This window comes from Phoenix dactylifera, chromosome 2 (genome assembly GCF_051530095.1).
Source record: "Phoenix dactylifera cultivar Ajwa chromosome 2, Ajwa_hap1_PhDact_Kaust_v1.1, whole genome shotgun sequence".
In the NCBI taxonomy this organism is placed as follows: domain Eukaryota; kingdom Viridiplantae; phylum Streptophyta; class Magnoliopsida; order Arecales; family Arecaceae; genus Phoenix; species Phoenix dactylifera.
The window spans coordinates 55,973,619-56,000,807 of record NC_143191.1 but is presented as its reverse complement, the minus strand read 5'-3'; the positions used below and the strand labels follow the sequence as shown (position 1 = coordinate 56,000,807).

The window sequence follows — 27,189 nt, the reverse complement described above, 5'->3', positions numbered from 1 at the left end:
GTCACTCGAGGGAGTCAGCAGTATGATTTTTTTTAAAATATAATTCGTATAGGCTTTTCATTAGTGGCTGTCTGACATTTTACTAACCATGTGCATTGGTTGTTAAATAGCTTTGGGCGATAAGAGAAAAAGGTCTGGTCGTCTATCTGAAACAAGTTTATTATGAAATTATTATTGTATTATTTTTTATTTATTATATGTTAACTGCAAGAATGTTGGTAAACTAAATCTATCTTGTTAGTTGTAGAATTTAAGCTTATGCTACGAGGAAGCAAGAAGTATAACTTATAGATGGACAAACTAAACAAGTATTTGTCTTTTAGCAGGTTAATCTTAGAATTAAGAAGTGATGTGAAGGATGATCAGTTGATCTGAAATCCCAAGACTTGATTATAAACAATACAGTCAAATTCACTGGATTGCATCATGTACCATTTGGTATTTTAGAACCATCAAACTGATGCAACAACCACAAGCCAACAAAGAGGAGGCAAAAAAAAAAAAAATTCATCAATATGATGTAAGTAATGATAAGATGGAGTGAGTTGCAGCTCTCTCATGCTCATATAGTTTTAAAGGATGCCAAGCTAATCACTAAGTGCTGCTTGAGTTATTTTACCACTCTTTGGGTCTCTTTTTATCAACCGCACTGATAAATCAAAATACCCAGCTAATCAGAAGAAATGACATCTAGTGTAATGAGATCTAGAAGAAGCTTTCTAAAGAGTGATGCCAAATGTTCATCCAACAACAACAAAAAAAAGAGTGATGCCAAATAATCGTATCAACTTTCATTTTTTGAGAATATCAAGCAAAAATCAGAGATATGATATGTGTATTTTGGCATAACAGAGTAGAGGGCAATGATGGCTGATTTGAATAGGAAGTGAAAAATTCATTGCTTACTGTTGCCCAAGGTGACGAGCCAAGAGGGGGGGATGAATTGGTTTCTCTTAATTTTTACTATCTTACTTATGTCAATTTATGAGTTAGTGAAATATAACAAAGCACAATACAAACACACAAGAAGTATAGTGGTTCGGTGCTCTCCTAAGCACCTACGTCCACTCCCCAAGCGACCCCTTGAGAATTCACTATAATCCCGTGGATTACAGTTGGATTGTTTTCCGGGCTCACAATCCAAAAACCTTTACACTTTGGTTTTCCGGGATCATCAAAAACCTATGTTGGTTTTACGGGCTCACCAACGAACCTATGTTGGTTTTACGGGTTCACCAACGAACTTTTACAATTGGTTTTACGGGTTCACCAATAAACCTACACCGTTGGTTTTACGGGCTCACCAACAAACCTTTACAAGGTGATTAATAAAAGAAGTAAGAAAGTTGAAGCTCTTAGATGAGTAAATATAACAATTATAATCTACAAAGAAGAGTTTAGAGAATAGTTATCGCTTGATGAGACTTCTCTCTTCTTTGTCAAGAATGCTTCACTCTTCAAGGGTGGATGGAGCTCTTAATATCTCTTGGAATCTGCTCAACCACTTTCTTTTGACTCTTGAATGAAGCACTTGGATGAAGAAGATTAGGGCACTTGTCTTTCTTGAGTAATCTTTGATATTTTGCAAAAGGGTGTTTCCTCTGATGAATAGTGTCACTTTAAATAGTTTGCTTCATCCATTGGACAAGCCCCAATGGTTAGAATTCAAAAACTAGCCGTTACTCACTGTTAGAAGGTCAAAAAGTACTTTTGCAGAACTAGCCGTTATGCTTTTGCTCGTGCTTGGGTCGACTCAACTTTTACTGGGGTCGACCCAACTTTCACTTGGGTCGACTCAACCTTTACTAGGGTCGACCCTCTCAGAACCACAGAACCTTGCATTTCAGCCTTCTTTCACTTGGGTCGACTCAACATCTTTTTGGGTCGACTCAAGGTTCAGTTGGGTCGACTCAACTTCCACTTGGGTCGACCCTCTCAGGGTTTCCAGAGAACCTATTTTTGAATGTCATTGCCTTTGGGTCGACTCATGTTAACTTGGGGTCGACTCAAGTTTGGGTCGACTCAAGTTTCATTTGGGTCGACCCTCTCAGTGTTTCCAGAGAACTGCTTTCTTGAGGCTTGAGGTTTGGGTCGACTCATTCTTTGCTTGGGTCGACCCAACTACTGTTCATCCGTGCCATTTTTGCAGAAGTGTGCCAGATGGTTTCTTGATGTGCCGGGGTCGACTCAATCCACACTTTGCGCAACTTAAGGTTAGATTCATCCATATAAACAATGAAATGCATCTTTATCTTATTATACTAATGTGCTGAGAGTAACAGACTTATAAATGATGTATCGAATTAACTTGTAACATACTCTTGATTATTGTATTAATCATCAAAATACCACTATCATCCTCAATCTCTCCCTTTTTTATGATTACAAAATATAGAGTATGAGCCTATTGATACTTATCTTAAAATTAGTTTTAAAAGGGCTTGTTACTGAATTTCAGCTTTTCAAATTTGAAAGTGAAGTCTCTCCCTATTTCATCCAAATGTTTCCAATTTGACCTTTTGGATTACTCCCCCTTTCTTTTATATTTCATTAAAGATGAAACTTCAAAAATTTGAGATAAAGCATGAGTTTCAGATTATATATCTAGGTGTAAAAGGTATGTGCCAAATTCTGAAATTCTATTTAAATTTTAGACTTTAACATTTTCATTGTTACAAATTGCTCTCCCTTAAATGTATATGCTTTTCTATTATGATTTTCAACTTGTTTGTCAACTTATTTCTCTTTCCTTGCTCAACTTATTTCTCTTTCCTTGCTTCTCCCCCTTTTTGTTATCATCAAATAGGTGCATGGGAATAGACACAATAATTAACAAATATTTCAGTTTCATTGATCAAAATGGAACATTGTAGTACAATAATGCCAAAACAAAACAAATACAATGTTCCTCAATCAAAGTTCAAAGTACATGATCAACACAAAATACATATGAGAACTAGATACATATCCTAGGCTCTAATCAGAATGCTAATATCAGCCTAGGGGGTATCTAATGGCTGTGATCTAGTCCTCATCCTTCTAGCATAAGTGGCGAGGGGAGGTCGAGCCTGATGGGACTGAGTCTGGCGTGGAGCTCGGTGAGCTGGATGACTCTATGCCGAAATCTCTGACTCAGCTGCCTGGGGCACAGATGGTCCATGAACCTCTCTCTCTCTCTCCGTAGAGCTCCTATCTGCTCTCTAAGATCGCTGATCTCAGCAGTCATAATATCCAGTCTGCTCGTCAGTCCATCAGTGATAGTCCTCGCCTGAGCTAACATAAGCTCAGTCATCCTACTCCAAAACTCATCTGTGTCTCCCGCAGGAACAGATGACGAAGGTCCAGCCTCTGAAGGTGCTGTAGGATGATCCGTAGGCTCCTCATCCTCAGGGATGGGGTCTCCAATCTCTGGTGCATCACCCTGAATCCCAGCTCCAGCACATACCCACTGCCCGTTCACCTTCTCATAACCCATGCGAACAAGGGATCGTGCAGTGTATGTGTCAGTGAATAGTAGATGCCTGGAGATCTTTCCCTCTACAGATATATCATGCTGTCGGAAGATCAGGATGAGTATCATACCATAAGATAGGGAGACTCTGGAGTTGCATATAACCTTTCTCATCTGCCTGAGTATCATAGCCGGGAGATTCAGGGGAATGCCCTGAATAATGTGCTCCATGACAACCAGATCTCGCTCAGAAATGAGATCAAATCTTCCGCTCTTCGGAAATAAAATCCGACCTATGAAGTTGTGCAACAATCTCATTTCAGCTGAAAGAGAGCTTGCTATTACATTTTCAGAATAATCGAAGTCTTCATTCTCAAGAATTAACTGCAAGGCTCTCAATTTGTTTTCGGGCTTTTTTGGAGTTGCTCCTTCGCAGGGGAGATGAAGCAACTCACTCAAACTCTCTTCGGAAACTCTAACCCTTACTCCTCGAACTTCAGATATAAGCCCTCCCATTCCAGTTTTGAGGAAGGCATAGAACTCATGGACTAATCCTGGGTAGATCACCACATCTAGGGAGCAAAGATACTCCCATCCTTGCTTTCGGATCCATTCTCCCAAACGGAACCCTTCTTGATCCAAAAACTCGGAGTGGATCCTTCTCCCCGTGGTAACCGGTCTCCCCGCAAATTTCGCAAGTTGGACTGAAGGGGAGGGAGGAGGAGGAGGCTCTACACGTGTCTCACCTTGTGGAGACACTGTAGACGGCTCTGTAGCAGCCCTATCCGCACGGGTGATCCGTGAAACCCTCCCGGATCGCTTGGCTACGGCTCTCTTGGGTCTCATTTCTTCAAGATCTTGATGTAATCTACTGTTTGGAGATGATTGGAGGAGATTTGAAAGTGGGGAATAGGGTTTTCGGAAGAGGACAAAGTGAAAACAGTGCCCTAGATTGCTCATGGGTCCCCCTTTTAACAGTGGGGTCCCGTCGTTGGGTCGACCCTAGATTTTTCTTGGGTCGACTCAACGTTGGGTCGACCCTATTCTAGGTTGGGTCGACCCTAGTTCAGAAATTTTTTTTTCTTTCTCTTCCTTTTCCCTTTTAAAAATTTTACTTTCTTCCAATCCTTACAAATTCTTACTGGGACAATGATACATGAGTAAGGAATCTATAGATGACTAGTTTGACTAATGTTTCATGGGTTTTTAGAAATGGGAGGAGTGTATCATGAGACTGCTTGCTCCCTTTTATATCTCCTCAATAAAAAGGATCACATATGCCTAATTCCCTCCTAAGCGTGCAAAATCTATCTTCACTTAAAGGTTTTGTGAATATGTCAGCTAATTGTTTCTCAGTACATACATGCTCAATACATATGTTTCCATTTTGCACATGATCTCTAATAAAATGATATCTTATTTCAATGTGTTTGGCTTTAGAGTGCTGAACCGGATTTTTAGTAAGGTTGATGGCACTAGTATTATCACACTTTATAGGAATATTATCTAGTTTAACTCCATAGTCCTCTAGTTGTTGCCTAAGCCATAGTACTTGAGCACAACAACTGCCGGCAGCTATATATTCAGCTTCAGCCGTCGACAGTGCTACTGAATTCTGCTTTTTGCTAAACCATGATACTAAGTTATTTCCTAAAAATTGACATGTTCCACTAGTGCTCTTCCTATCTAATTTGCATCCAGCAAAATCAGCATCTGAGTAGGCAAGCAAATCTAGACAGGAGTCTCTCGAGTACCATAATCCTATATTTGTAGTTCCTCTTAAATATCTAAGGATTCTTTTAACAGCACTTAAATGTGACTCCTTAGGATCTGATTGGTATCTAGCACATTTTCCTACACTAAACACGATGTCTGGTCTACTAGCAGTAAGGTAGAGCAAGGATCCAATTAATCCTCTATAAAGCTTAATATCAATACTCTTTCCTTTCTCATCTTTGTCTAGCTTACTAGTAGGATTCATTGGAGTGCCTACTCCCTTGTGATTTTCATTCCCAAACTTCTTTAGTATTTCCTTTGTATACTTAGTTTGATGAATGAAGATACCTTCTTTAGTTTGTTTGATTTGTAATCCGAGAAAGAAACTTAGTTCTCCCATCAAACTCATCTCGAATTCTCCGTGCATTAAATTAGCAAACTCTTTGCAAAGATTATCATTTGTGGCACCAAAGATTATGTCATCTACATATATTTGTACCACTAGCAGATTTTCACCTTTTCTTTTGAGAAAAAGTGTTTTATCTACATTTCCTCTACTGAAGTCATTATTTAGTAGAAATTTGCTTAATCGATCATACCAAGCCCTAGGTGCTTGCTTCAATCCATATAATGCCTTATGTAGTCTAAACACATGATTTGGCAATTCATGATTCTCAAAACCAGGAGGTTGCTCTACATATACTTCTTCCTCTATAAAACCGTTTAAGAATGCACTTTTTACATCCATTTGATACAATTTGAAATCCATGAAACATGCAAAAGCTAGAAGTAATCTAATAGCCTCTAATCTAGCTACAAGAGCAAATGTTTCATCAAAATCTATCCCTTCTTCTTGATTGTATCCCTTAGCTACAAGTCTAGTTTTATTTCTTATAACTATCCCATTTTTATCTAATTTATTTCTAAAGATCCATTTTGTTCCAATTACAGAGTTATGCTTTGGTCTCTCAGTTAATGTCCATACATTACTTCTTTTGAATTGATTTAATTCTTCTTGCATAGCATTTATCCAATTGGTATCTTTTTCAGCTTCTTCATAAGTCTTAGGTTCTAACTGTGAAACAAAAGCAAAATAATCATTTAAATTTCTAAGAGAGGATCGAGTTCTTACCCCTTGAGATGGATCACCAATGATTAAGTCTTTAGGGTGTCCATATGCATACCTCCATTCCTTTGGCAAGTCTTGAGATTGTGGTGGCACGCGATCATTTTCCTTATCTTGAATTGGCACGTCATCAAGATTTAATTTTTCAAAGTTAATAATTCCTGCATCATCATCAAGAATATTTTCTTTCCTAGCAGACTCACTATCAGACTCATCAAATATGATATTAACTGACTCTTCGACTACAAGAGTTCTTTTATTGAACACTCTGTATGCCCTGCTGGATGTGGAGTATCCTAAGAAGATACCTTCATCTGACTTGGCATCAAATTTACTTAGATCCTCCTTGCCATTATTTAAAATGAAACATCTACATCCAAATACTCTAAGATATTTAGCAGTTGGTTTCTTATTCTTCTAAAGTTCATAAGGAGTTTTCTTGGTTATCAGTCGTATTAAAACCCGATTTAGAATATGGCAAGCAGTGCTTATAGCTTCAGCCCAAAAGTACTTTGGAAGATTTGACTCGCACAACATCGTGCGTGCCATTTCTGCCAAGGTCCTATTTTTTCTTTCAACAACCTCATTTTGTTGAGGCGTTCTAGGTGCTGAAAATTGATGTGAGATACCATTTTCATTACAAAATTCTTCAAAATGTTGATTTTCAAATTCAGTTCCATGATCACTTCGAATTGCTATTAAGGTGAGCTTCTTTTCATTTATGATATAATTATAATATTTCAAGAATGCTGAAAATGCTTCATTCTTATGTGCCAAAAATGAAACCCATGTATATCTTGAAAAATCATCTACTATAACTAGTCCATACTTCTTCCCTCCTAGACTCGCAGTTCTAGTGGGTCCAAATAGATCCATATGTATGAGTTCAAAAGGCCTAGTTGTTGATACTATATTATTTGATTTGAAGGATGATTTTGTTTGTTTTTCTAATGAGCATGGTCCACAAATTTTGTCCTTTTCAAAGATCAATTTTGGCACATCTTTTATTAATTCCTTCTTGACTAGTTTTGATATTAATTCCATACTAGCATGTCCTAGTCTACGATGCCAAAGCCAACTTGTTTCATTTTTCTTTTCTTCATTAGTAATTAAACATAATCCATTTTTCTTGCCTAATTCATGAAGATCTACCATGTAAATATTTCTTTGCCTTTGTCCTATAAGTACAATGCTATTATCTTTAGGATTTGTGATTATGCATACTGATGCTTCAAATGTGACTTTAAACCCTTTATCACAAAATTGACTTATGCTAAGTAGGTTATGTTTCAAACCATTAACTAATAAGACATTTTCTATGAAGGTAGATGGAGTAATGAAAATTTTACCCTTTCCAATGATATACCCTTTTCCATTGTCTTCATAGGTTACTACTCCACCCTTCTTAGATTCCAAGGTGACAAATTAGTCTACGTCACCGGTCATGTGTCTTGAACAGCCGCTATCTAGATACCATCGTTTATCCACTTTATTAGCTGCAAGACACCCCTCATCGTCATTGGCCATATGGCATATTTGGGCCGTCTCTTGATGATCTTCCTCTTCCGAACTTGACTCCTCACTTTCACTCCATTCAGCCATGAAGTTCCTCTTTTTAAGTTTTCTTGCCATCCACTTTAATTCCGGGCAATCTATCTTATAATGCCCGGGCTTGTTACACTCATAACAAATAGGTGTTTTCTTTTTCTTTTCTTTGTCCTTACCCTTTTCTTTGCTTGAGCTACCTTTGAAGAAGGATTTTTTTTTATGAAATCTCTTCTTACCTCTCATAAATTTTCTGAATTTTCTTCCAAGCATAGCCATTCCTTCTTCATCAAATTTATCATCATCATCAGATTATTCCGACTCAGTTTCTTGTTTTGGAGTGGTAGACTTTAGGGCAATGGTCTTTCTTCTCTTGACCTCATCTTCTGAATTTTGCCTCATGGTCAACTCATGGGTCATGAGTGATCCTAGAAGTTCCTTCAATTGCAGTGTATTGAGGTCCTTTGCTTCCTGAATTGCTGTTACCTTGGCCTCCCAAACTCTTGGTAGAGACCTGAGAATTTTTCGCACCAATTCAGAGTTAGTATAAGACTTTCCTAAACTCTTTAGCCCATTTATGATTTCAGTAAAACGAGTAAACATTTCAGTTATGGACTCAGTGGATTCCATTTTAAATAATTTATACTTATGTACTAATATGTTTATTTTTGACTCCTTAACTTGATTAGTTCCTTTATTTGTGACCTCAAGTTTATCCCAAATTTCTTTTGCAGAGATGCATGTAGATATTCTATTGAATTCACTTACATCTAGTAAACAGTAAAGTACATTAATCGCTTTAGCATTTAATTGTGCTAGTCTTCTATCACTTTCATTCCAATCCATTTCTGGTTTGGGTATGATAGTGCCCTCTATACTAATTGTGGGTGTGTGAGGTCCTCTAGTTATAATATACCACAATTCATAGTCTAGAGCTTGAATGAATATCCTCATCCTAGCTTTTCAGTATGTGTAATTTGTGCCATTAAATAGATGAGGTCTATTTGTGGATTTTCCCTCACTCATAGAACATCCCACTTGGGTTGTCATGATCTTTGACTCTTGATTGTGAGATCAACAAATACTATAGGAGTACCTTGCTCTGATACCACTTGTTGCCCAAGGTGACAAGCCAAGAGGGGGGGGAGGGGTGAATTGGTTTCTCTTAATTTTTACTATCTTACTTATGTCAATTTATGAGTTAGTGAAATATAACAAAGCACAATACAAACACACAAGAAGTATAGTGGTTCGGTGCTCTCCTAAGCACCTACGTCCACTCCCCAAGCGACCCCCTTGGAAATTCACTATAATCCCGCGGATTACAGTTGGATTGTTTTCCGGGCTCACAATCCAAAAACCTTTACACTTTGATTTTTCGGGATCACCAAAAATCTATGTTGGTTTTACGGGCTCATCAACGAACCTATGTTGGTTTTACGGGCTCACCAACGAACCTTTACAATTGGTTTTACGGGTTCACCAATAAACCTACACTATTGGTTTTACGGGCTCACCAACAAACCTTTACAAGGTGATTAATAAAAGAAGTAAGAAAGTTGAAGCTCCTAGATGAGCAAATATAATAATTATAATCTACAAAGAAGAGTTTAGAGAATAGTTATCGCTTGATGAGACTTCTCTCTTCTTTGTCAAGAATGCTTCACTCTTCAAGGGTGGATGGAGCTCTTAATATCTCTTGGAATCTGCTCAAACACTTTCTTTTGACTCTTGAATGAAGCACTTGAATGAAGAAGATTAGGGCACTTGTCTTTCTTGAGTAATCTTTGATATTTTGCAAAAGGATGTTTCCTCTGATGAATAGTGTCACTTTAAATAGTTTGCTTCATCCATTGGACAAGCTCCAATGGTTAGAATTCAAAAACTAGCCGTTACTCACTGTTAGAAGGTCAAAAAGTACTTCTGCAGAACTAGCCGTTATGCTTCTGCCCGTGCTTGGGTCGACTCAACTTTTACTGGGGTCGACCCAACTTTCACTTGGGTCGACTCAACCTTTACTAGGGTCGACCCTCTCAGAACCACAGAACCTTGCATTTCAGCCTTCCTTCACTTGGGTCGACTCAACATCTTTTTGGGTCGACTCAAGGTTCAGTTGGGTCGACTCAACTTCCACTTGGGTCGACCCTCTCAGGGTTTCCAGAGAACCTATTTTTGAATGTCATTGCCTTTGGGTCGACTCATGTTAACTTGGGGTCGACTCAAGTTTGGGTCGACTCAAGTTTCATTTGGGTCGACCCTCTTAGTATTTCCAGAGAACTGCTTTCTTGAGGCTTGAGGTTTGGGTCGACTCATTCTTTGCTTGGGTCGACCCAACTACTGTTCATCCATGCCATTTTTGCAGAAGTGTGCCAGATGGTTTCTTGATGTGCCGGGGTCGACTCAATCCACACTTTGCTGCAACTTAAGGTTAGATTCATCCATATAAACAATGAAATGCATCTTTATCTTATTATACTAATGTGCTGAGAGTAACAGATTTATAAATGATGTATCGAATTAACTTGTAACATACTCTTGATTATTGTATTAATCATCAAAATACCACTATCATCCTCACTTACCACTCCAAGGTTAGTAGGAATGCTTACTGGCTCTTTGGTGGATGTGGGTCCACATGATGAATCTGGGTGGAGCAATGAGTGAGGCTTCTGGTGCAACTATAGCATGGTTAAGGAGCTAATTTATGGATGTTTACCTACAAAAGTTGCTTGACCAAGGAGACAAGGGGTTGATGACTCCAAAAGAAAGAAAAAGAGCTGGAAAACCATTTATGGAGAATGTTGCTGTATGCGTCTTGCTCTTTAACATTTTAGTCAATTTTGTTTAGTATAAAACTTTGTGGCAGGATGGTTATATGATATGAGGGTACAAATGCCTGAAGATGCCATTAACATGCATGGTTTAGAACATACACTGTGAAAACTATCCTATAGGAAGTCTTTGTGCATTTAAAATATCACATCTTGCATAATAGCTAGAAGACCATGGTTTACCTGAAGAATTTCCAAGCTGCCAAGTATTTCTCAGCCATACACATACTTTAGCCATTTTCTAATACCACAAACTGATTTCATTGAATATGATAGTTTTCCAATCCTTTCATTAAGAGCAAGGGAAAAAATCGATTTGATGATTGTAGATCATGGTTTTGCAGTCAAGTGGACCTAGATTTAACTAGTAATTAATCAAGTATATTAAATTAAGATACATTGTTTAGGTATGGCTCCCAATTTATGATAGGAACTCTATGATGATCTAACTGGTACTTAAAGTCAACTATCATTTTATGTTGAAGCTAAATTCAGAAAAGCCAATAGGACGGTTGACTGGATAGTATCTTTTGTTACTGATCATAGTAGATCTATGTTGTGGAAGTTCTCCTCTTTGTTACCTAATCAATTTCGGGATTTGTTGATGACTGATGCAAATGGTTGTATTTATTCAATGGCTGCCAGTTCAAGAAAAAAATAAAAAGAAAACCATAGCTAGTTTGGGATCTAATACGATCTTAAACATGGTAGGTTAGATTTTGGTCCAAATCTTTGATTTGGAGCTGGTAAGGAGCACAATTGAGTCGATTCCGGTCGAGAGACACTGGATATGACCTGGTTGCAGCTCTAATTCAAGCATCCACCGATATTTCTCAACATCCACTAAATCAATGACTTCATATTTAATTTTGCGACTTAACCCGATAGAGCAATTTGGTCCACCTAAACAAATCATCCGGTCCGGTCCACCCAACCCACACCCACTACTAGGTTGGAGCAAAGTGACTTGTCAACCAACGGTTGGTAACTTAACTTGGTCCGCTGGACCCCACCAAATAGACGGCCCAGATGAGCTCTGGTTACATAACGGCGGAGCTATGCGGCAACGAAACGGCCGATCGGGATGCGGGCGGCTAGAGTGACGGCGAGGAGACGCCCGTTATCTACCGTCCTAATAAAGGGGGTGGCCTTCGTTTCTTCGGGCTCTGGTGGTGGACAGCTCCTCCTGAGGTCACCTCGCTCGGATCGCCTCTCATTCCTTTCCCTCTCGTAAGCGATTCGATCTTCTACTCGTGGCTTCGTTGTTTATTTGATCTTTTTAGCTTGCTGGAATCCTAGATCGGGCCTTGCGCGTAGATCCGTTGTGCTTTTTTGTAGTTTTTTTTTTTTTGGCGATCCGGTTCAATTTCTGAAGATTTTATCCACTTGGATGTGAAAACTTGATGTGAAATTTGGAATGTTTGAATGTACTGGAAAAGGATATAGGATCTGTCCCTATATTTTTTGATCTGATGGATTTTGGCATCTTGGTGTCGTGTTTCGTCATTTGATATGTTTCTTAGGGTTTACATGAATGATTTTTGAATTCTTGTCGATCTTAGGTCGAAGATCTTCCTTTTGTTTATTCATGTCTTCATTTTTGCCTATTACTTATTGTTTTGCTTTTGTTTTGTGTTCGGATCTTGTTGATGGATCAAAAATGGCTCTTTTGTGGTGTTAGACTTAAAATTGATATTTTCTTGATGCTTGTTGCTTTCAGTGTTTTTTGCGGAATTTTTTATTGGATGTTCGTTCAGAATATTGTGTAGATCTACTTATTCATTAGGGGTCTGAAAATATTGTTTTCTGAATACAGAATAGATGATAATGTCGAAGCTTCAGCAGTTAATATAATTTTAATCGTCTCCCCTGCTTTTGCATCCAGTGCATTGTTTTTAAAAATTTGTGCTTTTATGCATTCATCTATTGTCAAATTTCTGCGATTAGGGGAAAAAAGCAACACATTGAATTTTTGATATTTCATCTGACATTCATGAGAATCATACACAGTGCCTTGATGGCTAATTGGCTATTGATCAGTAGGTAATTACAACGCAAATCATCTCAGTAGGGTTGAATGCCAGATTTTGTCCCAAGAGAAGTTTATAGCTTTATTCATTTATTCATCTTTGATATAATAAAATCCTTGTATGTGTGTATCTGGTATTATTACAAGCTATAAGTCTTGTTATTTGATTATGAACTGGATTGTGTCAGACGTGAAGATGGGGCTGTCTTTCACCAAGCTCTTCAGTCGGCTGTTTGCCAAGAAAGAGATGCGTATTCTTATGGTGGGTCTTGATGCTGCTGGCAAGACCACCATCTTGTACAAGCTGAAGCTGGGAGAGATTGTGACCACCATTCCTACCATTGGTACATACTAAACACAGATAAAATTGAAGCTGTTTTACTTTATTTACTTGTGATGCTCATGGTTTCTTGTTTCTTCAAATTGATTTTTTTTCACTGATGGCCGAGGCTTGGGTGCTTAAGAGCATATGTCTGGCGCACCATTTCTAGGAACATTTTAGCTTTGTTTAGCGAGTAATTGACCATGAAGTATGAAAATATCAAATCTCTAGTTCATTTCATTTCGGTCCACAGTTAGGTTCAACATCTTGGGAGTTGCTGCAGCTTAAATGGTGCTTTCAAATGATGTTCTCCAACATGGAAGCACCATTACAATTGATAATCTCACAAAGCAGATGCCACTTTCTCTTGGGAAGACGGGATTCTGTTTTCACTAACATTAACCAATGTGATTAAATAAATCACAAGAACTATAATTTGTTTAAAGTCTTTGGGTTGCTTAGAAACAGTAATTCTGCATGGTTGATTTTTTTTTTCCAACTTTAGGTTGATTATGTCCTTTATTTGCCACTGTTTTTGTTCCTTTCTATGATTTGATGTAAAACTACTCTTTTGTAACACGATTCAAGAGCTTCTTTAATATTAATGATGGTATCATCTTATGTTTGTCCCAACCATTCCTGGTGAGAAGTCATATCAAGGGACTGACATGTTGTTCTCCCATATTCTTTCCATATCCTTAAATTTTGCTTTTCAGAATTTTTCTGGAAGGCTTGACTATTCAGAACTTATCTCAGTTCTACACCCCCTTCCTTCTGAAGCGGCCTTAAGGCCCTGTGTTAGTAACATACCTTCTCAAAAAAATCTGTCCGCCTCATCTGATTATCTTTGAATCAGGTTGATTTGTCTTTGCATTTCTCTTCGTTGGTTTATATTGATTACAGTGAGCTAACTCTGTGCTATCGATTTCAACTGGAGCCTTTGTTTATCATCTATTTCCAACAAAATTGCATTTTAAACATGTAGAATATGATGGATGCTGTTTTCTTCTTGTATGTATGGAGTTTATCATATGTGGCCCATCTACTGTGTCAAACTTTTTAACTGCAACTTTGTTTTATTTTATTTTAATTTTTGACTTTGTGTTGTCACACGTTTGTCAGGATTTAATGTGGAGACGGTGGAATATAAGAACATTAGCTTCACCGTGTGGGATGTTGGTGGTCAGGACAAGGTTTGTACTCTCTCTATATAACGTTTGTTGAGTAATATATGCAAAATGGGTAATGTTTGCTGCTGTGATTTCATTTATATCTTTATTTGGAGTTTCGCATATGATGAAAATAATAGTATTCCAAGGAGTGATGGATATCTTGCTATCTCAAACTTGTCACCAATGTAAGGGACCTAAGATGGTTGGATAACTATGGGGAGAGTACATTACTGCGCACTTAATTCATAGCATATTACACTGAAAGAAGTTTACCTATCTTATCTTTTCCTATCAAAAAAAGGTTATACATTGAAATTTTAAAAAAATGCTATCAATTTTTTCCAATGTATTAATTGCACTTACCTAGTTCTTTGAAGTAGTTTCTCATATATTACTAATTATGCTTGGCATTTTCAATGTGCTTTTCTTCTGTGTGACCCATAAGATCATTGTACGAATAGATACAATAACTCTTTCTGTTTATCTGAACTTACCATCTCATTTTTTTTTTTGAGATTGAGTACTGGGGAAGTCCTTGAAAATATATCAGGAGTAAGTTCAAAGATGTGCTGCCATCATATTAGTAATGGTATTTCATATGGCTAAAAATGAGTGGGATATTATCCGACTGTATCCGGATTTGTATCCAATTTGAATTGGGTTCGGATAAAAAAGTTTTGAATCTGATTAGATACGAATTTGGATTTGGATAGGTATTCATTAATTTTCCTGGATATGCATCCGGATTTGGATTTTGAAAATTTTATGGAACCAGATCCAGAAATTAGGTAAAAAAGATTATCTAAAATACCACCTCTACCAAGGATTGAATGTGTACTCTCCGGCTTAGTTGCCAACTATTCAGCCGCCAAGGCAACTTTGACACTTGTTACATATACTTGTATCATAAAAACAATATATATCATATGTTATTTATTAATTCTTTTTATCAAAATAAATCCTTTAAGCTATGATAAAAAGGGAATGTTTTTCAAAATTTTATTGTTCAAAATATTCAAAAATATCAATACATATAACATAATCCTACATTTATACATAATACAAATTCTCTATAAAATAGATAAATTATTTTTAATATATATTTGTATTTTAAAATTAATTTATAATATATCTTTGATTTAAATCTAATCGAACCAACGATCAAGATCCTTGGTCTTATCGGTCTCCATGCAAGTTTAATAATTATCATTTAGACTCTTGCCGGTTAATTGTGCATCGTGTGTGATCTTGATATTGGATCCCATACCCATCCTTTACAACTGTCATTTATATTGGTTTTTGTTATTAAAATTCACTCAAAATCCGATTTATATCCTAATGATATCGAATTTGTATGTGTATCCACGTAGAGCAAATATGGATATGGTATATATCGGATCTGTATTTGTATCCATTCAGAACAAACATGGATATTTATCTTGGTATTTGTTTAATATCCGTATCCATATACATATAAACTAAAAAAATATAGTTATGGATATGGATATATCAATTTTTGATCTGAATCTGATCCGTTTTTAGCCTAGTATTTCATTATTTTCAAGTGAAGCCTGTGGGGGTGCCTTTATTCTGATATCATTTCAGATACAGATCTGGATGAGCAGTTATGGATTAGATTTATGTTGTGTGCAGCTTCTAGAAGCTAAACTCTGTTATTTCTCTCAAGGTAGTGTGACTTGGCTTGAGTGCTGACCTTTCTAAAAAAATTGGGTGTTAAATCTTCTCACCTGATGACATGGTTCTGAGTTTATTTGCAATGCTTGGACCTGTTATAATCCTACCCTTTACACCCAAAAAGCCAAGGGATTAAGAGTGGTGAATGCTGGGGTCTTAACCAGGATTGTAACAAACCACGATGCCCTGTAGTTGTTCTCGTCAGCCTACTTCAGAGTATGTTTAATCTTTCATGTGGTTGTTTCTAAAGCAACAAATTGTTTGTATTGGTATCACCAATTAATCAAAAGTTAGTATATAAAAACCTAATGATTACATGAATCTTTTTTAGTCTAATTATCCCAATGTGATAAATATTTGCTGGGAAGTATACCTGTGCTTACCGCATTCCTGAGATATTTTCAACAACTTATACATAGTGGTTTCATATGTGTATACATGCCAGTGCACCCACAGGGAGAGAGAGTTCAAAGCTTCTGTATAATCTCTCACTTTCTTTCTTTTCAATCCACTACAGCTTGAACAAGTTGGGTTTAAGATATCAAGTAAAAAATACATTTCTCATGGTTTGCATATACTTGATGGTAATGATTGTTTGTGTGCTGATATTATCAGATCCGACCTCTATGGAGACATTACTTCCAGAACACCCAGGGCCTTATCTTTGTTGTCGACAGCAATGACAGAGATCGTATTGTTGAGGCTAGAGATGAACTGCACAGGATGCTTAATGAGGTATCCTTGTAAAATCATTTTTCATTTCAGTTTCGATTTGATTATTTTGTGTAGAAAATTGAACTTCTTCGTGTTTATGGGGGCTCATTAAGTTTTCAGTTGGGGGGCCATATTTATCCTTCTCTCTTTTAGACTTTTCTTTGAAATGTTTGATGCCTATACTACTACATAGGTAATTCTTGAATAGAATGAAGTAATAGGATAAATTTGGCTGTCTGTATAATAAAAATAACTAGTTTCTTATTTTTGTTAAAATAATTTGTTCCATACTGCGGTAGCCTTACTGTGAGGATGGATAAATTTGGCTGCCTGTATAATCAAAAGAATAGTTTCTTTTTCTTAAAAAAAATATATCCATGCTGCAGTAGCCTTACTGTCAGGATACCCTATCCAGACTGGTGGAGTATTGCTTCCTCACCCCTCGACTTCTTTTCCAAAAGCTATAGTTTTCCATACCGTATTGCTCCAATCACTCATAAGAATGCCAACTTATGTCAATAATGTGCTTTGTTTTATTCCTCTTATGCAGCATGTCTGATACTGTAAGCTACCCCTGAGCCTCTTTTTATTGCTCTTGTATATTCATTTTGGAAGTGCTTAGAGAAATATTCTGTTGTTGTTGATGATGATAATTGTCATCATTATCATCACCATCAGGAGGAATACATTATCATTATGCCATCATTATTATTAATATAAGGATCACTTTGGTTTGTAACCTTTTTAGAAAGCATTGTGAAAAATTATAGTGGAGTTGCAAGAAACATGCCATATGGCAGTCCACCAAACACAGTAGATGTAACTTTATAATAACTCAATCTGTATTGGTTTCTGTTTGGGCAACTTCTGGTTCCTGGTTCCTGGTTTACCTGCCATCCGAGTTGACATCAATTTTCATTCCTGGACCCTGGTCTCGATTGCCGTGTAATTTTTGTTCCACGCATTGTGTATAAAGCAAGACCTCTGGATGTAGAACAGTCATGGTCGTGTATTAAGTATGGCATATTAAAATGAAAACTAGCCGGCCGTGATCATTAAAATGGAAGTCAAACAAAGGGCCTGGAAATAGTTTCACCATAATGTTTTCATCTGGGTCGGTTGACAAAAATCAATATTTATTAGGGTAGGAGTCCTTGGCTGGCCCTTCCGTGGTTTGCCAACTAAAGCCTGCTAGCGTCGAACATTACGTAAGAAGCTCTAAGCGCTATCGCTACATCTCATGCAAAATGGATAACTGAGATTTTTTTTTGCATGGCAGGATGAATTGAGGGATGCGGTGCTGCTGGTCTTTGCGAACAAGCAAGATCTTCCTAATGCCATGAATGCCGCAGAAATCACTGATAAGCTTGGCTTGCACTCCCTCCGTCAACGTCACTGGTAAATATTGCATGTTCTTCACTTGGTGCTTAACCTTTCAAGACTTCTCTTAATAATGCAATTTCTAGGGTACTTCAAAAGTACCCAAACCTATCTGCTTCCAATACTTCGATTTAGTAAAATTCAGTTTCCTCCAGGTACATCCAGAGCACATGTGCCACGTCTGGGGAGGGTCTGTATGAGGGATTGGACTGGCTCTCAAACAATATTGCTAACAAGGTCTGCCTCATGAATGCATGATCGACGCCCTTCTTATATTTCATTTCTGTTGAAGTCCAGCCTTTTGTGACTCGTGATCATTCCTCCCCCAATTTTCTGCAGGCATAGATAATGCTGGTTGGGAACCTTGTTGGAGCTGAAAAGATTAGTACATATCGAGTATGCAAGAGTGCTGCCCCAAGGATCAATTTGCTTATGTTTCTACCTCCATAGACTCGAGCATCTGTTGTCATTTAGATAAAGAATGATCTGGAAATTTGTTCTCCTTACCTAGCTACTAAATTTTTGCTATTTTTCTTTTACCTGCCAATTGCGTTGTTTGAAGACCTTGCTTGGGTGATATAATAGTTTTATTTCTACAAAAGAACTTGGTTCGTATAAGACCTATCTGCCACTTCCAACACATGATTTGTTTGTATTTCTGTACTGATATTTTATATACTGTTTGATGCTTCGTACTTGGAATAATTTTAGGAAAGTTTATTTAGTTTCTTCTTTCAAAAGTGATTTCCAGACTTAATCTTACCCATTCCAGGTTAAGGGGAGAAATCAGGCTATTTTAATTTGATCGACAATCAGATGATATTTGATGTTAAAAAATGAGAGAGCATGTTATCCTAAACAGGCATTGAATTAGAGGGTGTTGATGTTTGCTAATTTCAAGCCATCAAGAAAGACGGCGCTGCTAGGGATTTATAGGTGCCAGAAACCTGATCTGCTGCAAGTATCAGTGAGAGGAATGCGAAGGTTACACGTTAACTGTGTCTTTTCTTATGCTAGACTTCTACTCGAGAATTTGAGAGGAAAACTCTTTATTAGTATCCGATCCATTTTCAGTCTTATAGACTGAATACAACGGGCTCTCCATCAAGCCATCAGGTTTGTGATATAAATCATATACTTTAAAAAATATTTCATGCACCATTTTGGGCCTAGCTGAATCTTGCATGAACCCAAACCACCTGCATCCAAATGTTAACTGGGGAAACAAATTTTCAGACATTCAATAATCCCACAAAGAAGCTTAGTAAAAAAAGAAAAAACAAAATCCAAAGTAGCAGAGCTTAAGATCGGGCTGAAAGACATTGCTACAAAATTATCCCAGACATATTTCATACTCTCTATTCAGACACAGTACAATTTACGCCACTGGCAGACAATGAAGCCAGCTCAACACAATAATATCAAGGCCATACAGGCTGCGTAGGAGTTTGCCCCATGCAGTGATACCTGAATAATATTGATAAAGACATCTTCCGAAACTCTACATTTTCATGACATGCAAAATACATTTTGATATGCAATACATTGCAACTTCAGAAAGAACATCTAAAAAGTTGTGACAAGATTTTCAGTGCAGGAAGTGCAAAGAAACGCTATAATGAGAAGAACCATCCTAAGAATTCCATGGAGCTTGGTGGGAGAGACCAGCAGAAGCCAATGCTTCCGAACTTGTTCATCAAGAGAGCAGACATGCTGAATACCTTGTTCAGGAACGAGTCTTCTGCATCCTGCAACCACGAGTCCAGTGAGAAACAGCAGCTTTTAGGTTATTTCATATGTCAAAAAGAAGTTCATTGGCATCTCACAATTGCTTTTTAAGTTATGGTCTGTCGAACATCGAAGGGTTCTGTGATTGTGCGAAGGTGATTCCTCCTTCGAGTCTTACTACCTCTAACACAATATCCTTGAGGGAAAAGGAACTGCAATGATTGATCGGGCTCATACACCTGATTTACCATACAAAACTACAAAAACAAAAGAAAAGATTAAGACGAAAAAGAGAAAGAACGTAACTACCAGAATGCCATGCTTAAATTAGATATGTACAATCCTCACCTGCTGGAATATTTTATTTTCCAAGGAAGGATCGGTAATGCAAGCGACTTGTTGTATGTACATTGCTTCACAACCAATCCAGCTTTTGATGTCCTGCTCCATTAAAAGATTATGCAATGTGATGCAGCAATTTTTATGAAAGCAATAAAAATTGCAGAATCTTATGCATGGAATAAAATTTCTGAAATAATTTCAAGCCTCATAACCCTATAAACTACAATTAAAGATCCTTGCATGAAGAGGAAAAATCCATCTGATTACTTCTGCGCGGTGGGTGGCAAGCAGAAGGCGACATGCTGAATTCTGCTGCCCATGCCTGTGAACTACTTGAAATCTCAAAGAGAGCCATGTGCTGTGTGATCATGTACACGCAGCATATGCACTGGTAGTAACAAGATGTATAGATTCAGCTTTGCTGGTTAAGAACATTAGAGACTCAAAACTTGAGATAATGCTTGTTCATGATTAGGGTTATTTAAAAATAATATCATAGATGGGCTATGTACCTGTGCTTGATCTTCCAGTCTCATTGCTTCTAGGAAAAACTTTGAGGTTGGATCATACACATTCAATAGCAAAAGAAGCAAAGAAAAGGTATGAAAACAAAGATGATAATAGATAAATAAAACTCATATATCAGATACATACGAACTTTCACCTGCAAAGACATCATCGGTTCCAACAAAGTTGACGAAAAAAGTTTTCTAGCATGACAATCATGATCCAACTGCATGCCTGGATGGAAGTTGTTACTGAGGTCCTGTTCAAATGCATGTCAATAGTGATCATGATTCTTCTGCTAAATTCTTCTGCTTAAGCTTGTGAAATAATGAGAACTGGCACATCGGTATCTTGCTGTCATCAATCCTTTGTCTGCATGACAACCAGAGAGACTTAGTCTTGACTTTCCTATTTAGTCTCTGTACTCATAATTGTATGTTAATGCATGTTTCCAACCAGTGGTTTTTAGAATTCATAGCGTAGATGGGTAATTGCTTGTGGTATATATGACTCTGCTGGAACCACAGCTATGAATACGCTTGGACGGAAGCCTTCAGAAACAAGGACTTAAAGCTGGTCTGTTGGGCCTGCTAGATCATACAAAAGCAAAAGGAAGGATATAAAAACAAACAAGATGATAGAATCATTACTTATCAGGAAATTTGAATGCCATATGCTCTTCACATCAAAAACAAACAGGGTGATAGATCAAGAAAATCAAAAGGTGGAAGGATGTTTTTCAGCAAGCAACCTTTTTACTTCTGAGAATAAATTATCACCAAACTTCCCCCCTCCCAAGCAACTAGTAAAGCTATTTTTTCCCCTTAGATTTCACTAATTGCGGGTCTGATAGCGAATTACCTCTCAAACTTCTTTTTGCATGTCATTATGCTGTTGCTTGGTGTTGTTGAAGACGAGAGATACTGGTGTTGAAGGAGAATGTGCCAATCCTACACCGAGATATCAATCTGCTTGTGAAAGAAAAGAAGAAAATTTAGACCGCATAGATATCAGACCACATCATGAAATAATGTCTTATTGGGTTCGGTAAAATTAAGAAATTCGTCCTAATGATGGTACGATACACAGTTCTATTTGAGCAATTTTAAGACACCAACTGCTATCAGATATCCTCTCTGGAAGGTAAGGTTATGAGAATATATACCTGAAAGCATAAGAATGATGCAGAGTATCAAATAGTTGCCAAGCAGTATAACATCCCCTGCTTGCTGAAGCAGCTGCAAAATATGAAGAATAAATTGATGGGCCTATTTGCCAATTATCTTCCATTCATAACTACAGAAAGAGGAAAGAAAGGAGAAAGGTGGAAATCAGTTCTGACCTTTTTCTTGTAGAGTTGATCACTGCCATTGGCCCATACTTGTTGATTGCTTCAACATGGGTGATGTGTCATCGAATCAGAGGCCAATCAGGCAGCCCTCGGCGACAGATTTTGTTGGAGAGAGTCAAATTTTGGAGGGAAGGGAAGCATGGTTGCTCTTCACCAGCACCTACTAACCACTCTGGGAGAGACTCTTCTACTCGATCACCGAGCCGTATGTGCTCCACGGCATCCACACCCTCCACAACCTTTAATTCCTCACAAGCACAAACGCTTAGGAATGTGAGTCTAGGAAAGTTCGACGCTTTCTCCAAACTTGAGTTTTGCAGCAAAGACAATTTTGTAAGAGAGGGGAGGTTTTGTATTTCTCTCAGGCTATGGGCACCAAATATATATAACTCCTTCAAGGCGGTGGCATGACAGAGGAGGCTCTCCGGAAGAGACCTCAACTTCGGACATCCTCTAATGAATAATAACTTAAGAGAAGGTAGCAACGATGTTGTCTGGTTGTCCTCCTCCTCCCACCGCCACCACCATTCTTCCCAATTAGCCATGTTATCAAAAAGAAGTGTCTCTAGTTTGGGGAAGTAGCAGGAGAAGCAAGAGTCTATTTTTCTTCCATTCCGCCCTCTTGCACGAGCACTACTACCCGTCAGCAATAAGAATTCAGGCCCGATGCTCGTGACTTCAGAAGCACCTGAAATCAAGAGAAAATCTAGTTGTGGCAGCATTCCTAAGGATGGAAGTTGCTGGCATAGAGCACAATTCCACAGATCCAGCCTTCGTAGGTTGCGGATCGATGACGAGGAGGGTGTCATCATCCAGCTGGGAAACTCACGGCCGAAGTAACCATTGATTTTAAGCATTTCAAGGCATGGCGGTGGGCAGAGCTCCTCGAATACCTCCCTTATTCTCTTGATATCTTCCTCCTTGTAATCATTTGCATGAGACTGTTGCACATCAGAAGAGCTGCTCGGTAGAGTGCAATACAAATGTAGGCGGAAAAGATGGGGCTTGGCTTGAAGTGCAGCGGCTTTTGCTTCAACCCTGTCTGATACCCTCTCCAATTTGACCATTATAATAGACCTGAGCTGGGAGAGGGATTTCAACTCTTCCAAGGTGCAGAACCTCTCGTCTTGATGCCCCTTGTGCTTCTGCTCCCAATCATCTTCTCCTACTCCAGATCTGCAACCCTCGCAACCATTCGCTACAAATCCCCAAAGTGAACGCAGTTGTTTCAGTCTCCCTATTCCCATAGGTAGACCATCAAGTGGTGCACCCAAGACGCCTAGAATCCTTAGATTGATCAACCCCACGACACCCCGAGGGAGGTTGTGCAAATATTTACAATCCATGAGCAACAGGGATTGGAGATTTCTAAGATTCCCTACACTCTCCGGTATCTCTCTTATTCTAGTATCAGAGAGATCAAGTCTCCTAAGGTGCATAAGATCTCCCAAAGAAGTTGAAAGATCGACAATGGCTGTTTTACTTAAGTCCAGGACCCTCAAACTCCTCAGCTTTTTGAAGAGATCTTCTGGAAGATCACGAATAAGTGGGGTATGGAAGAATGACAGGGTCCTTAAGGATGTCTATTTCATTATCAAGTCAGGTATGGTTTCTAAGTTTCCATCTACAATTGATAAACGGCGTAGTTTTATCGATGAAAAGGAGGATGTGATCTTATTTTCGAATGCTCGTGCATCTCCGACGAAGCACTCATCCCCTGCTATATGCTGAGCTAGAGATCGAAAAAGGTCATGCATCTTGCAACTTATTTGATCATACGAATAAGGACCTGGCTGTAGTAGGTTCCTCTGCACCAACTCCTTCCAATACTCTTCCGCCACATCTTCTAAGGGCGTATCGTCCTCGGATGTTACAAAGCCCTCTGCAATACAACTACTGACAAAAAAATTTCGATCAATTTGGTAGTCCTCGGGAAATAATGAAAAGTAAGTGAAGCACTGCTTGAGAGGAGGTGGTAAATGCAGATAGCTCAAGTACAAAGCACCCATCACCTCATCCGGAAGCTTAGTAAAAGACCATGCTGAGCTAGAAAGGACCTTTTCCCATTCCAAAGGCCTTTTTGCCTTGGTTCGAAGAACCCCTCCAATCGCCCTAAGAGCAAGGGGAAGGCCATCACATTTCTCTACAATTTTCATCCCTATATCTCTTAAGTCATGCATATCTTGTTCATCCCCTTCCTCAAAAACCATGTTGCAAATTAATGACCAACCATCCTCTCGAGACAACTTCTCCACCATGTGACTGTGTATTGCACCCACGTGTTTAGCAATGTTTATGTTTCTAGTTGTTATCAAAATTCTACTATCTGTCGAACAACTCTGCAAGGGATTTCTCAATACCCGATCCCATACCTGTGCATCCCAAACATCATCCAAGACTACAAAGAATTTTTTGTTCCTGAGTAATTCACTAAGCATGGGTTCAAGCACTTCCTTCTGCTCAGCATCTCTAGGATTACCTCCAGCTTGCTCTATGATAGATCTCAGTAAATTGGACTCGGAGAAATCTTGGGACACGCACAACCAAATCCGTGACATTTGGTTGAAGTTGTCCCGAAGTTTCTCATCATTATAAATCTGCGCCATTTGGTGTGGCATTCGGTTGAAATTGTCTTGAAGCTTCTCATCATTATAAATCTGTGCTATTTGGTGTGGCATTTGGTTGAAGTTGTCCCGAAGCTTCTCATCATTATAAATCTTCTGAGCAAGAGTAGTTTTGCCTATCCCCCCCATGCCAACAATTGCAAAGACTTGGATTTTTTTGTTATTTTCTTTTGTCAATAGGTCCACCAACCTCTTTGTATCATCCTTAATTTTCTCTCCCATAAGATCAGATTCAACAAGTATAGGAGATGTCTTGTGGCTTATTCTACTTTTGTAGTGGTCATTACGAGGAGCAGGTATAAGATGGAGGTTATCTTTGCGCTTGGCAAGTTGTTCAAGCTCGCAGTTGAGATTTCTAATTCTTTTGCCAATCTCATGACGGAACCTGACTTTGTGCAAGCAAACAATAGGAGGGTAGCAACAACATACCGACTCAGCACGACGAGATGACGATGTGTTTGAGCTAAGAAGCTTCTCACCCTCGATTTGGCATTCATCAATGATGTCGTCAGCATCGTACATGAGATCTCGCAGCTCGTTCAGCCAACGGTTGATGGCCTGATTGTTCTCGAGGCGTCTATTCTCTGCATCAGCGAGAACGTCCTGTATCATCTCCAGCCACTTGCGGAGCTTCCTGATTTCGTCGGGCACACCCAAGATCTTGATCACCTCTTCCTTTGCATAGGTTAACAGCATCTTACAGAAACTAGAGACGAAGGCATCCAGGATCATCGCCATTTTTTCACTTGAACTTCTGCAAAGACGAGACACTAGTTGAATGATGGTGGGAAGGAAGAGAAGAAATAATTGCGCCCATAATTGCCCATCCACTGGCTCCCACAAACTCCAACTTGCACCGATAATTGCCTCTCCACCCGCTCGAGAAATTGTCTGGGTCCGGCCTAAAGGACCACTATTGTTGTAGAAGAATCATGTGGACTCTAAAGCAACACTTATCTTGAAAATATTCCAATGAGAAACATTTTGGAAGAGGGGGATTTGACGTATCTTCAAATTATTTAAATGGATTCTCAAATAACAATTTTGATCCGATCTTTTAGTATTAGACCAAATTTCTTTTGAGAGATTAGTATCAGACCGAATTGTACAATGAGTTGGATCTTCCGGGACCCGTTCGCGATTTGAATGAGATTTTAGTGAATTAGGTGATTGCTTCGGTCTAACTTGCCTTCAGTCAAAGTACCACATTCCATTGGTTCCATCGTGCACTCAATATTCGGCATCCTTCAGCAAACCGTGCGGAAAAAAAAAAACAGTTAAACCTTTTATGAAAAAAATACAAGTTAATTACTCAAACCTTTTCTTTGAAAAAAAGAGAAAAATTAGCTTATTTAAGCCTAATAGGACGTAATTATACGAAGCAAATATTGAATAAAAATTCTGGGCCCAGCCTATCAAATTTAGTCTCAACTTGAATTGGGATTGAACGTAACCCTTTAAACCAACACCAATTTGACATAAATTATACACTAAAACTTAGATACTATTTTTGGCCTCAGGTTGAAAGCTAATGTCAGAAAACTATCCCAGTAATACTTTGCACCCTTTTCTATCCAGATTCACTACAATTTTATGCTGCTTGTAGATGATGAAGCTGGCTCAACACAAAAATATCAGGGCCATATTGGCATGAGTAGGAATTTGCTGTGGTACTTCAAAGACATCACTGAAACGTAAACTCGGTGAGATTTAAAATGCATTTTCATATGCAATACACTTGCATTGGACTAATGCATGCCCTTGCAACTCCACAGCATAAATCCAAGGCAAAGCATAATGATTGATCTAACGTGTGTCCTTTGAGCAATGAGCATTTCAAGTCTCCAATGCTCCAAAATCAATCATTATGTTAGAATAAATCAATCATTAAAATAAGTAGCCACCGTATACAAAATCAATCATTGAAGGGCAGTAGAGAAAACTAGCTGGTCAGGCAGGTGATAATGCTGAGAAGATTCAACATTGTTTACCTGTTCTTATATGAATTTGATGTTTACTACCCACCAACTCGTCCGAACACAAAAGCAACTTGTTTGATGTTGAGAGAACCACAATCAATATTTAAGAACTAAGGAAGGTGTCATTTACCTTCTTTCTCTATTTTTGATTTGGTGGGATAGCGCTTTCAAGGGAATAAATTAAACCTCAAGTCACATGGTAAGACGAATTGCTGCGGTTATATCTTCCGCACAATAGAATGATTAATCTTCTTTTGCGACATCAACCATTGGATTGTATTTTGCATAGATTTCAAAGCACTCCAATCTCTTTCTTTCACTGCATCATAGATTAGAAAGTGGACACCATGGTTTGAAAGCTGTGCAAAGTATGATCTTGACGTCACCAAAGGAGATCAATCATTATTTTGTGCGAAAGATACAACCCAAACCTCCAACGTATTTGAACTTCTTATATTAATTTCATGCAGAGAATTTGATTAAAAAAGAATCTTGTATAGATTCGATTTCCGGCCATTAGTGACAGTAGTATAGGGGCTGAGTACTTATATTTTTGTCATAGAGATAAAAATACCTTCTCACTTTTATTATACACTTAAGAGTGAATATTAAGTGGGAGATCCCCGCGGAGTGCGGGACATGTGGTGCTGAGGAGTCGGTGGACCACGTGCTTTTCC

At 38.3% G+C, this 27,189-nt stretch overlaps 2 protein-coding genes across 9 annotated transcripts; one reads left to right on the top strand and one right to left on the bottom strand.

The window, feature by feature from the left end:
* The first annotated feature begins 11,742 nt into the window (after positions 1-11,742).
* Positions 11,743-18,621, top strand: LOC103722662 (ADP-ribosylation factor). Of its 2 annotated transcripts, XM_039124067.3 has the most exons (7): positions 11,743-11,899; positions 12,887-13,042; positions 14,143-14,213; positions 16,503-16,622; positions 17,881-17,999; positions 18,137-18,218; positions 18,321-18,621. In XM_039124067.3, the coding sequence occupies exons 2-7, from the start codon at positions 12,895-12,897 to the stop codon at positions 18,324-18,326; spliced, it is 546 nt and encodes a 181-aa protein (XP_038979995.1). In that variant the 5' UTR covers positions 11,743-11,899; positions 12,887-12,894; the 3' UTR covers positions 18,327-18,621. The 2 variants fall into 2 exon arrangements, with proteins under 2 accessions (XP_038979995.1, XP_088573194.1); XM_088717068.2 differs by lacking the exons at positions 18,137-18,218; positions 18,321-18,621 and having other exon boundaries at positions 11,763-11,899; positions 17,881-18,003.
* Positions 18,622-19,303: 682 nt separating this feature from the next.
* Positions 19,304-25,498, bottom strand: LOC103722661 (putative disease resistance protein RGA3). Of its 7 annotated transcripts, none has more exons than XM_089929255.1 (9): positions 21,901-25,498; positions 21,724-21,796; positions 21,420-21,526; positions 21,015-21,148; positions 20,716-20,930; positions 20,564-20,592; positions 20,058-20,150; positions 19,808-19,966; positions 19,304-19,729 (listed from the first exon to the last, which is right to left on the bottom strand). In XM_089929255.1, exon 1 carries the CDS (start codon positions 25,269-25,271, stop codon positions 23,493-23,495), a length of 1,779 nt encoding a protein of 592 aa, XP_089785381.1. In that variant the 5' UTR covers positions 25,272-25,498; the 3' UTR covers positions 19,304-19,729; positions 19,808-19,966; positions 20,058-20,150; positions 20,564-20,592; positions 20,716-20,930; positions 21,015-21,148; positions 21,420-21,526; positions 21,724-21,796; positions 21,901-23,492. The 7 variants fall into 7 exon arrangements, with proteins under 7 accessions (XP_089785381.1, XP_089785382.1, XP_089785378.1 ...); XM_089929256.1 differs by having other exon boundaries at positions 20,564-20,589; XM_089929252.1 differs by having other exon boundaries at positions 21,015-21,145.
* Between the last annotated feature and the right edge of the window lie 1,691 nt (positions 25,499-27,189).